The sequence below is a fragment of the Aquila chrysaetos genome, chromosome 16 (genome assembly GCF_900496995.4).
Source record: "Aquila chrysaetos chrysaetos chromosome 16, bAquChr1.4, whole genome shotgun sequence".
Classification (NCBI taxonomy): Eukaryota; Metazoa; Chordata; class Aves; order Accipitriformes; family Accipitridae; genus Aquila; species Aquila chrysaetos.
Window position 1 is genome coordinate 10,822,785 of NC_044019.1, and position 12,181 is coordinate 10,834,965.

Sequence of the window (12,181 nt, forward strand, 5' to 3'; positions counted from 1 at the left end):
AGTCTTTTTACCTTGGCTAGGAGAACCATGTTCTTGGTAAGCTCCTCTATCTCATCCTCACTGCCAAAAACACTCTCAAAGTCCTGATAAGTCCAGCCATCAAACAAAATTCGAGGCACTATCAAGCAAAGTTGTCAATCAGTAGTGAAAATTAAGAATTTATTATCTACATTGGAATATTTCTGCAGAAACAGAATACAGCAGTTACAAGCAGAGATGCCACTAAACAACATATCCCATGACTAAGATCATTTGCTTTTTTACTCTGATCAACTTCAGCAGTACAGATAAATTGACACTGTAGAACATTCTTGTTCATTTTATGTTTAGTTAAAGGTCTGTACTGATGCAACTTTTATGAAAAGATACCTTCACTTGATTGAACAATCTTAATTGAACAATCACTTTGGGCCCCAAGCAGAGTCTTAAAAGAACACCAACATGAAACAGCAATCTTTCTGTAAGCTGTGCATCTCTTCTACCACAAGAACAAGATAGAAAAGTTCACTTCAAACTCTAATTTACTCTTTTGTACACAGCCCTATATTACTTCACTCTTCTACTCATCTCAAGACCCTATGACAAATTTTTATTTTGGAAAACGTGGGAACTTGAGCTCACATAATTTCTTTTTCTAACAACACAAAACTTTAAAAACAGTCAGACAAGAGTCAGAAAAGCTGCTGTTGGAACAGTCGCCAATCATGCACACTGGAAAAGCCAACAACTCATAGAGAGCTACATCTAAGCCCTTTCTAAGTACCAAGGATGTAAAAGAGTATTTTAGAAGAGTCTAGAGAGATTTCAAAGGCTTTATCATCCGGCAGCTGAAGTAATTTAAAATATTTGACTGAGCATTCAATTTTTCTAATGCATTTCAAGTTTCATACTCCCTTCTGAATCAAGAAGGGTTTCACAGTTCCACAGAATTCTTGCTACAGACAAATGTAAGGAGTCTAGCACAGTACTATCCCTATAGCAATGTTTGCCATTTTCCCTAAAAACACGCACCGTGGCACATCCCCTGAGTTCCCAGCTTCAAGGGGAGAAAAGCCAAAGGAGGACTTTTCTACTATCATGCAGAAAAGTCTGACTGACTCAGACCTGGATTTTTTTTTTTTCTTTTTAACTAAGCAGAACCCCTGAGCAACAAGTTTGAAGACTGCTCCCCCAGGTAAGCATGTAGTGTTATGTACAAAGTACCCCTCCAGAGAGGGCCCTGTGATCCAGGGTTTATCTAGAGACAAGAAGCTAAGGCAAAACATTAGGGCACCAACAGGATCAACACATCAGTTAACTTTCTATAGTTAACTGCTTTTATTTTTCTTCTCAGATTTTTTCCTTCATACAGCTGTGCTAAGGTAACCTCCCTTTCTCCCATATACACCTGGAACAAAGCCTTCTTTTGCTCTGCTAGCAGTTAAAGAAGATAAAAACCAAACATAAAACAGAGGCTCACCTATTTTGATGTTTTTGGAGGCTTTTCTGACATCTTTCATCCAGCCTGTCAAACAGTATCAAGTAAGAGAACAACTGTTAAAATATAAACGATGTTGACAATGGCAATATATTTTCAAGCATTCTTCAAATAATGTAGCATAGTTTCATTATACCTATCTTCCTGCCACAGACTACTAGTTCATAACCAACACAGATGAAACATCTTCTGATGCACAGAATTTGAAGCTATTCAGCTCTACCACAGCATAACTAGCATTTACTACAATCTTACAATAGTCCCTACCCAACCCCGCCCTGTTGCTTACAGTTCTGCCTCATCACGGAAACTATCTTACTGCCTACTCAGAACAACACTTCTGTAGACACCAAGCATCACCTGGGAGGAATTTTTATTTTTTTATTTTTTTTAAAGTTGGGACTTTCAAGTGTCCCATCCACTCCTCTTGGCAGTCACTGCACTAAAATGAATTTGTTAGCAGGCACCAACATGGTAAGAATTATAGCTGTTTCAAATAAGATTCCACATTCAATCAAGTTCAAAACCATAAACTACTTAGTTATTATTTAAGAACATACTAGCTGAAATCTGAACTTGCTACCAGTTTCTTGACAGTGAAGGGAAAAATTCTCTTCCGATCAAATTTATCTTCCATTCCCACAACAAATTCACCCAAAGATTTTTGCAAAGGAAAAAAAAACCACAGCAGGTAAACAACTGCACAGTGCAAACACCAAAGACCATTTCTGCCTGTACAGATTCTTTGTCCCTTCTTTTTTTTAAGAGGGGCTTTGTAGACAGCCTTGTCAAAGAGCCATCTTTCTACTTATTCTTTAGACAGATAAACGATATACACATGTGGAAGCACATGGGGACAGAAAGAAGTTCACTGAAGAAAACTCCCCCAAAAATGGAATGGATGAAAGTACTTCACCATGAGGCAGAGTCAGAAAAACCCACAGGCATATATTGCCAAAGCTACCTAGTCTGCAACAAGACCAGTAATCTTACTTGCAATGCATATTCAAAGAAAAAGAAAATAACACCTTTATCAGCATCATGGAGCCCAGTGAACTGGAACCTTTCCTTCCCTCTCCTTTTCACTTGTAACCAGACTGGTGAGATTAGTGTAAATTTGTTTCCAAATATTTTAGCAATGTCATAGCCATGGCTGTTCCACTTGCAAAAGAAAGGAGAAAAAAAAAAAAGTGAGAGGCTCAAAAGCAAGATATACAGTTCACTTTACTTTTGACCAATACAAATTTTTTAACACAAATGTAATAATTTCCTAGATCCCCATTTGTTAGTTTGAGGAAACCTTATGGGATATTATTTTTATTTAAATAAGAAATTACTCTGGAAACTGATAGCTACATGAAAGGCAATACTCGAATTGTGAAAATTCACCTGAACTACAGGAATTTGCATGTAGATTCCAACACACTTTTGAATTTACAGACTCTGCATTTATGTTCAAGAGAACTTGAGAAAGGTGAAAATTTATAGGACATCTATTTCTCTTTTGAGCAGTGTAAGACTGAAACAAGTGAAAAGCATCCTCTAAAGAAAAGGAAGAAACATTTATTATTCAAGAAAGAATGCTCTGAATAATAGTAAGACTGGATAGCAAAAGAGATCAGTTTGACAGCAGCATAAAATTTTTACTGTTTATTTAGAAGGTTCAAGTTGGTAGCTGCGTGGTATGAGGACACTTAGTAGCCCTCCTGTTCCGACTTTACTGCAGCTTCACATGGCTCATCAAGGACAAGAGAACACTACCACCTCTGTTTGACCAGTGAGAAGAAAAACTATATGACCTAGACATCCTTCAAGAGATGGATGGGAGAACAAGGGTTTGAGACCACTTGAATCTCAAGCCTGCTCTCAAACAATCCTCTGGTTATATTTGACTGTATTTGACCAGAAGTTCCCATTATTATAAAAATGCCTTTAACACCAGGATACAAGATTGCAGATTAGCACAGCGTGCTGCATATTTATTCAAAGCACCAATTTTATTCATTTTATTAACTTACGGGAGTAATATATCCCAGAACATCTCCCGAGAAATGCCTTTCCTTCATCTTCTTGGAGCAGTAACTTCTGTGTTCCAGTATAATATCCTTTGCCTTTGGATCCACAACTACCAGTCCCCGCTCCCGCACATTTTTATCAGAATGCAGTGTCTGCAGGGAGAAGACAGTTTTTAGAACCAGCTATACAAAGCAGCCATTTTCAATAACAGACTTCAAAAAGAAAAAAAAAAAAAACAAAACAAACAGAAAAATCACATCATTAAACTCTGAGCACTCATTTTAAATGATGCAGAGCAGTTTGATTTAAAACTGAAACAGGAAACTGCTCAGAAATTATTTTCATCATCAGTAAACTTACTGTTTGCAAGGAAAACAACATATAAACAAACAAAAAAATCAGTAAGTGGTAAGATTAAAGAACATAATTCACCACAGCTGATGGTGCTCTGCTCTCTAGTCGATGCTTTCTGGCCTGTTATCCCCAAATGATAAAAAGGGGCTAGGAGTTCTTAACCAAGAATTTGAAGACAACTTCTAAACTGGATATATTTTAGACTGAGTATGCTGCATTATGGTTACCGAAGGCCCAGGTTCTGAAGACCTTTCTTTAAGGAAGGTCTGCTTCAACTAAAACAGCACAAAGTTTTAGCAGACAGAAACAGAGTGAGAAGGCCTAATAGAGTGTGCATGGTGAGTATGCAGAAACCATCTATGGACTCAGCGTAAGGACTTTAGGGATAAGGCCTGTCTTAACATTTAGTATTATCCTCACTACCTGCAGACTAGATTTTCTTCCTGGTAGACATTGAGCAAGCAATACAAACAATGACAGATGTATCTGCATAATAAAGGATTATCTGTACTTACAATTTAAGTAAGGGAGAGGATTTTTAACATTGCCTACTTTTTTACCTAACATGCTTAGCAACAGTAAGTACCTATACTTGGTATATGCACTGGTAAATATACTTCCTCTCTGTACACACCCTTTCTCTTGCACTGCTGTGCCTTCTTGCAGTTTTGAAAGAAAATAGGCAGGAAACAAGAACATGCTCAGCAAGTTAAGAGAGACTTCAGCATGTTGGCTCCGCTTGCTCAGATTGCTACGGGACTCTGAATCATTTCTGCCTGCAAAGGAACTGCTGGTTAGAAGGCTCCTCAAACTCTTCTATCAGGATAGAGCCTTCCCATTGGCAAGGCTGAGAACACCTTCCCTTCCACCAGTAAGTGACCTGGTGCTCTTGGGCCAAACTACTGCTCCCCATCCCCCTTTCCAAAGCCATGGAAGTATGCCTCCTTTAGCTATGCAAGAGGGGACAAAAACTTCCTGCTTCTGCAGCTCACATAGGGTATAAAGCTCCAGAAGTCTACATCATATTGGTTCAAGGAGTCAACCATTTGTGACACACATAAAAGCTGAAGGAAAGAACAGTTTCAGGTAGTCTTATTTGTAAGCATAAGCTTCAATGGAAATGTATGGTTGCTTTTAGCACAGTTTTGACAGAATGAGAGTCCATTCACCAAAGTTCCATTAGTTCCCTGCACACGTTAGATAAGACGAGCATTTCAGTTATTTCTCTTACCTTTTCTTCCATTTTTTTTGTAGCACCTTTCTTTGCATCTGTTTTTGACAGGGTACCTTCAGCTAGCCAGCAAATCATGGTAAGAGAAAGTGAAGTACAGAGAAGCCTCATGGTGGTTTTCCCCATGTCAATTTCTCTTGCCCTGAAAACATAAGGATTCAAATCTCCATGAACAGAAGAATATAACAGTTTAATTCAGTTTTCTTGTCTAAGAAAAGTAAGGCAATTGTCTTTTCTCCTTCCCTCTAAAATCAGAGTTATTAAGGCAGTACTGTTTTAATAGTGCTTTTGCTCTGGCAGCAAAATAGCAGAGTATTTTAAGAGATTCCTAGGCTCAAATGTTGCAAGGAGCCATCCGGAGACGTGAGCCGAGTAACAACTGGACACCGATACGGTTAAGGTTGTTCTCCCTTTATTGCCCAAATAGCGTGCTTATATACTTTATTAAGCTGAGCATCAGCTGTCCATGCGCCATAAGCTAAAACACCACTGGTTAATGTCTTTCTATCACTCTCCCGGCTCATCCTTCTGTTGGCTGCTCAAGCCTCTTCACGAGGCGTCCCGCGGTTGCTTATCTCATTCTTCGGCATCCAGGAGTTGCTTGTCAGGCCCTTCTTATCTTCCTTTTCCCAGCGTACAAGGACACAGCGTCCTTGTCCATTTCAGCACTTTGTATGTTTATGCTTCGTTCTCACTCAGCCAAGAAATCCCCAACACTCAAACATCTTTTTTTGTCCCTTGTTTTAATAAGCATATCACAGAGAAAGTGGGTTGACACTTGCAGCTTCCCTTTTAAAGAATCCCTAAAGAAGTATAATGGTTTACAGCTAAAACTGAGATAAATGTCTGCTGCCCAGGACAATTACAGTTCCACCTTACTTTTTCTATAGCAGATAAGAGATACCATTTGTTTCTGCTCCTGCCTAACCCAGTCAGCAAGTCACAAATTAATTAAGAGACAGAAGGAATTATAGCTATATGCTTACAGCTATGTGCCTTTACTAACAGGTGAGAACTCTGCTTTAAATTGCTTGCCAAGTCAGTGATACACACAGAATTAAAAAAAAAAGGGGGGGGGGGGCAGAATCCTTTTGGACTAGAAGAATGACTTTGACAGTTTGTCCCAGTTCCAGATAAAAGAATTGAGAATTAAGAGAGAACAGTTCTGTTCAGTGCTATTTATCTATCATACCTTAGTTCTCTCAGAGGAAAGACTTTACAAAAAAAATTTCAAATACAGCCAGAGCTTGTTTTTCAACCTCTCCCTATCCATGAGTCACACTGGTTTTCCAGCCTAGTTCCCAGAAGTGGATAAGAAGAAAACAGAGAAAAAATATTTAGCATTAGGGGAACCAGGGCTAAAGGAGGTAAAATACCAGAATGAAGGAAAAGCAACCTGTTACTAACTCTGGAAGTCCTGAGTATCAAACTGGGACTAGCTTTCACCTATAATAAACTAGTGGCTCTAGGTACATATCAGGCTGTTTCTCATAATTATGAGACGCCAATGGAGAAGAAAAAAAGGTTACCTTTCCCATAATTTTCTGAAGTTTTCTCAAACTTTAAAAATTCTCGGGCTTCCTGTATTAGCCTGAAGAATTAACATTTCTACCACTCACTTTAAAGACTTACGAGCTCATTTCTTCAAGTCATATTTACAAGACTTGTTGTTCTGTGGGCACTGATAACAAATGCTGCCCAAAATTTGAGTATTTTGTTTCTGTACAAAGCATCAGGTGAGGGATCCCACAAGAACAGACTGAGCACTCCGAAGGAGTACTGTGGCAGTAACATGGTGGCAGAAGGAACCTTAAAAGGTTAAATGGAATTGTACTCAATGAAACAGCAGCTATTTGAGGCCAACAGTGGTAATGCAGAGATGAGATCAACAACCCAATAAACTTAAGCATATTAGGATGGGGCCGGCTTAGCAGTGAGGTTTTAAAAAGCAAAGATATTTACTGCAGGAGTTAGGGATTCTGCAGGAAAATACAGAGAAGTACGTGATTAGAGAACGAAGCAGAAGGATGACAGCAGCAGAAGTACTTGAAAAAAACAATGCCACTAGCACCAAAGAACATTGAGCATCAAAAACCTCATATACACAATTATTTGAAGGCTTTAGTCAAGTCTTATAAAGACTGCAAAATAAAAGCAGAAAGCCTTCTAATACTTCTTGGATCCAGAGGGCGGGGTAAAAGCTAAACTGCTACACCATTTGAAATTCACTACTATTAAGGTGCTATGCTTCTACTTTGCCTTCAAGGTCACTAGTAACCCCCTTGTTTTCCACATCCTAAAAATTAGACAAAGCAGGTCGCTCTTGCTAGCATCTACTCTGTTCCATCTAGCCTGGCAGGATCTATAAACTACTGCAGAGAGGAACAACGGAGAGCCTGAATAGTCAATACAAGTCTTAACTATTTGGACAGGATATCAATTCTTCCAGAAGCTGGTATATATTGATTTAGAGGTGTTTGATTTCACTTTCAGAAACAATTAGCTACAACATCCACTTCCCTGAAAAGTTAACATTTAACAGCTGAAGAACAGAATTTAAAAAAAAAAAAAATCACTGAACTCTAATTAGCCATCAAAATGCGCTCATTTCCTTGACATGATCATATCCATCTGCCAATTATTAAGTCAACATCCACTCCTAGATCTACATGAAGAACTGAGCCTGTGGCAAAATGGTTTCTGTCAGTGACAGTCCAATACTGACTCTTGGTTGGAATCTTATTTTAATAATTTGTTCTTTAACAACGTCAGTTAAGTGAAAATTAAGTAAAGAGCATCACTCTTCTACATGAAGATGAATTAGTCAGACTTTAAATGCTCTTTATGGAAACTATAAGCATGAATTTTGCAAGCTTCATGAAACTAGATCCCTACCAAGTTTTTCTTCTGCAAACCTTCCTGCATAATTTTTTAATTCTTCTCAAACTAACTAAACTGAGTAGAACTGTATGAGCTTTGCACTCTTGTTTATTTAACGTATCCCTGCAAAGTGCAAGCAAAGTTGAAGACTGACTCTATGTTCTTGTTCAACTGATACTATGGACAACTTAAGGTTTAAAACACCTTTTGACAAACTGATGTGAAGCCCAGGTTTCTCTCTAAGCCAGGTCGCAAATGTTGTTTAATGTGAGTCTCCACATGAGTTTAACAGTCAGCGGTTTTAAATGCACCTTTATTTTTGGAAGAGAGAAAAGCTGGCATAATTTAGGCTGTTCCAAAGAAGCAACCAAAGAAACTAAATAATCTTGGAGGCTGGCACAGTAACTATCTGGAAATCAGAGTTAATACTTTATTTCTAAAGAAGAAACTAGATTCTAACTGCTGCTGCAGGAGTCTGCACCACTTAGTAAAGGAAGCCCAGGAAGCACTGTGTTGATCTGTTTTTAAATTAAATCAACAAAAACTAGATTCAGGAGTGAAAATAAACCCGTTTCTAACCTGTGTAAACATTACTCCCTTTCCTCTTGTGAGGTGCTCTACTTTGACAGTAAAAATTGCCTCCCATATCCGTCTGACTCTCGAGACACGAAAGCTTTCCACGCAGACCTCAGGGACAACAGCCTGCAAGCCTGCCACGCCAGCAGGCTCCCTCAGGGCAAGCCCCCGCCGCGGCCCACCCGCGAGATCGTACCCCGTGGGGCCACCCGGGCCACCCTCAAGTGCCGTGTCACCCCCCCCCCCCCCCCCCGGCTGCGGCGCAGGCCGAAGGACCACCGCAACCTCCGGGGCGCAGCCCTACCGCCCGCCCCCTTCCCTCCCCCCAGGCAGCCCTCAGCCGCCCGCTGCCACCACCTACCGCCCGCCCGCCGCCGCCGCTTCGGAAGTGGAGGCGGACGGCACCGCCCCGCCGGCTGACGGGGCAGCGCTCAGGCGGCGCCGAGCGGGGCGGGGAGGAGCGAGAGAGGCCGCCGGGGGGCGGCTAAGAGCCAGCTGCGCCAACATGGCGGCGAAGCAGTGGCTGTTGCTTGCCGCCGGCTCCGCGGGGCGGGGCGAGAGGCGCGGGAGCAGCTGCCCAGGCCGGCCGAGCCCCGCGGGAGGAGGAGGAGGCTGGGCCGTCCTTGGGTGCGGGTTGCATTGGCGCTCATCAGTACCCAGAAAGCAAATGCTAGTCACGGTCTAACCGTAAATTCCCTTAAAGAGCCTCTTGGTTTATTCCAAGCTGTAGCAAATAGCGTAGGTAAGTAGGGAGTTTGGGCTAAAATACGTGCGCTGGCCTGGAGACAAAATTATAGTGCAGGCAAGGCTGCAGAGAGGCAGCAAGCAATATCCCTAACTCCAACTGTGCAGAAAGGAGGGGTCGAATCTCAGATGGCCATTAACATGCTTTAAAATAAAAGTTTATGTTTTAAATTGAGGTTTTTATTATCTTCTGTTTTGTCCTTCTGCAGTTCGTTTTTACATACAACATGGCTGTGCTGCTACTATTTTTTTCTGCAGTAGAGGTTTTGATGTAAGCCCGGTATTTCATGGGCTGCTTGCAGGGACTAAATACCATATAAAAAGACTTGATAAAAATGTCTGTGCTATGTCGTGATGTAGTGGCAAGCCTCACATATCCTGGCAGTGCACTTCCCAACAGAAGCCTTTCTGTGACCTGCTTTCTGTGTTGGTTATAGCTTGGTGCAACCTCCCAGAAGCTGAACTGAAAGGTTATCTTATTTTCTCCTGATCTGACCTCCTCTTTCATTCCCTCTTGTGTAATGAAGATCTTCATGAACATTCTTTAACACTGAAAAGAAAAATAGAAATGCTTTTCCTCTGAACAGAAGTCTGCTGGTGAACCAGCTGTATGGTCTCTCTGGCCAGTGCTAAGAACGCGTACACTTTCTCTATGCACTGAATCACCCAGATTTAAATTCTAGTAAGGACTTCAGAAAGGAAACTGGTACTCACTAGCACATTCAGACACGCATGCTTACAGACTAAAGAGCAGGAAAAAGGAATGTCTCATCCCACTTTTTTAGTGTCACCAAAACACCTCTGAATCCTTCAGCTTTCACTGAAGAAGTGATTTTTTTTTTTTTTTAATCTCATAGGACTGCTTGATAGGCATGTTTGAAACACATATATATAAACTACCCCAAATTTAAAAGGTGCATAACTATAGTACCTAATTTACAATAAATGTGGTACCAGATTTTCTGTTGTTTCGTAACATGCTGTTCGCTCTCACAAACATTAAATGCTTCCAGCTTACACTTCCAAATAGCAGGAACAACAGATAAGTCATGAGGGCATGAAAAACCAGTTTTGCTTCCAGTCTCTCCATAATGAAATCTATCATTTCCTGTCTTGCATTCCCATCATGTTCTCCTATTGACTCTCTTTCTTGTAGCCTTAGCAGGACTGATAAAGGTTTGCTGCAAGTAGTTGACAGGGTACATGCTGCCATTGAGGAGACCTGTAGCTACCTGTAAGGGAATCACAGATCTTATCTCCTCTATGTAAGGATGCACCCACATTTTTAACACATCTACAAGGTATTGCGCAGTCCCAACCAGAGGCTGACATTCCACTAACGAAGACTAAAAGATAGGTGATCTTTATGCTTCTACATTTTCAATGTTCTTCAAAGAGACAGGAATCTGTATCTGTTCTGGGAATCATGAATGCATCTTGTTTAACTCCCACTGTCTACCCCATGCACTACTTCCCAAATTTAGTAACTGAACTTGGCACTATGAATTCCTTTTCTTGAGCCAGGTACTTGAAGGCTGGGTGCCACAACACTGGGCATCTCAGCACCTAAGTTTCCCCTATGTAACTAATTGTAACTCATTAAATTTCACTTTGGTTTCCCCGGAATTATATCTCATGCTTCTTAACTTTTTATTTTTTTCTAGAAATGAAAAGGCCCCAAGCTTCAAAGGTGAGTATTTTACATAAAATACTTACCAGTTTTCTATTTGGGTTTTTCCTCATGCTCTAACAGTTACTGATTTTGATTATTATTACTGACTATAAGTCTTTTGCTTTAATTCTATGCATTTGTGGCCAGCTCAGAGAGGCACAAAGAAATTTAAAAATGGGGTATGGTTGCCTGTGATAGACCATATCAGTTTTATTTCTGCGTTTTCAGTCTGTACACTACTACTCCTCTAAAAAAAGCAGTACCTTAGTAAAATATGACACCTGGGGCAGAGTAGAAGTGCGCTGTTTTCCTGGCAAGTAATTGTGCATACTCAGAAAATAAAAATGGTGTGGCAGCAAGAAATGAGTGGAAGCCTGTAGTTAAGGAGAAAGAAAGCTAAGAGAAATAGCAGAAGGACCTCAGAGATTAAATGAAAAAACCTCCCATGAACTAGAAGGAATTATATAGAGTTTATTGCAACTCACAAAGCCAGCAACTCACATTACTCTGCCAGCATGTGGGTGGCAAAGGAGATCTTGTTTGCAAAACCTTTATTCACCCTTATTTTATCTCATCTACTCTCTTAGGGTTTATTTTAAAGCTTAAGTATTCTATTCTACATTTTAATATAAACCTGGTGTTTTGAGTGTAAACCCCTTCTGGTCATTGAGCTCACCAGAAAGAAAAGATCTAGGCAGATCTGTCCCAAATTTCTAGAAGTTTAGGGTTTCATGACAATGATATTCTTCTAACTTTGCATTTCTTAATCTTGAAAGCAGCACATCAGATACTTTGACATGGCAGAAGGCATTGCTGATAAAACTGTGCTGTTAGTAGACAATGAATGTTAGGTGTCAGGTAGAGAAACATGATTGAGTGTACATGTGGAGGAGCCACCAATTCTGTTTTCTCCTTAGCTCTTTTTGCTTCCAGTAATGGTTAGAATGACCATGAGTAGCAGAAGAAAGCAATAACTGATGGGGTGAGAGACAAATTGGACAGAAGTAACAAAGGGAAAGGAACAATTCCCTTTTTGTAGTTCCCACAAATAGATACTCACCAGCTGAATCCATTCAGTTTAATGGTAATAGTCTTAGGAAGGTCAGTGTAATTATTCAAGTCTTTGTACCGAAGTGCAATGAAATTCTGAAAATGATTAAAGCAACTAATGTATGACATGGGAAAGAAGGGATAGAAATTGTGGATTTGTTGGCAAACAAATGTGCTGCAA

General features: G+C 40.3%; 1 protein-coding gene across 11 annotated transcripts in view; it reads right to left on the bottom strand.

Moving 5' to 3' along the window:
• Positions 1 to 8,977, bottom strand: part of CHID1 (chitinase domain containing 1) — a 139,430-nt gene extending 130,453 nt beyond the window's left edge. For 3 of the 11 annotated variants that reach the window (XR_003926839.2, XM_041129000.1, XM_030038291.2), the window contains exons 1-6: positions 8,896 to 8,974; positions 5,079 to 5,220; positions 3,496 to 3,645; positions 2,506 to 2,638; positions 1,460 to 1,504; positions 12 to 118 (exon numbers count right to left, since the gene is read on the bottom strand). Coding sequence is in view for 9 of the 11 variants with exons in the window: in XM_041129000.1 (XP_040984934.1) it covers positions 12 to 118; positions 1,460 to 1,504; positions 2,506 to 2,638; positions 3,496 to 3,645; positions 5,079 to 5,204 (561 nt within the window). In the remaining 2 variants the exon portion in view is untranslated. Of the gene's footprint in view, positions 1 to 11; positions 119 to 1,459; positions 1,505 to 2,505; positions 2,639 to 3,495; positions 3,646 to 5,078; positions 5,221 to 6,270; positions 6,362 to 8,537; positions 8,779 to 8,895 lie in introns of those variants that run through there. The other 8 variants (XM_041129001.1, XM_030038289.1, XR_005934074.1 and 5 more) reach the window with 7 other exon arrangements.
• Positions 8,978 to 12,181: the final 3,204 nt, after the last annotated feature.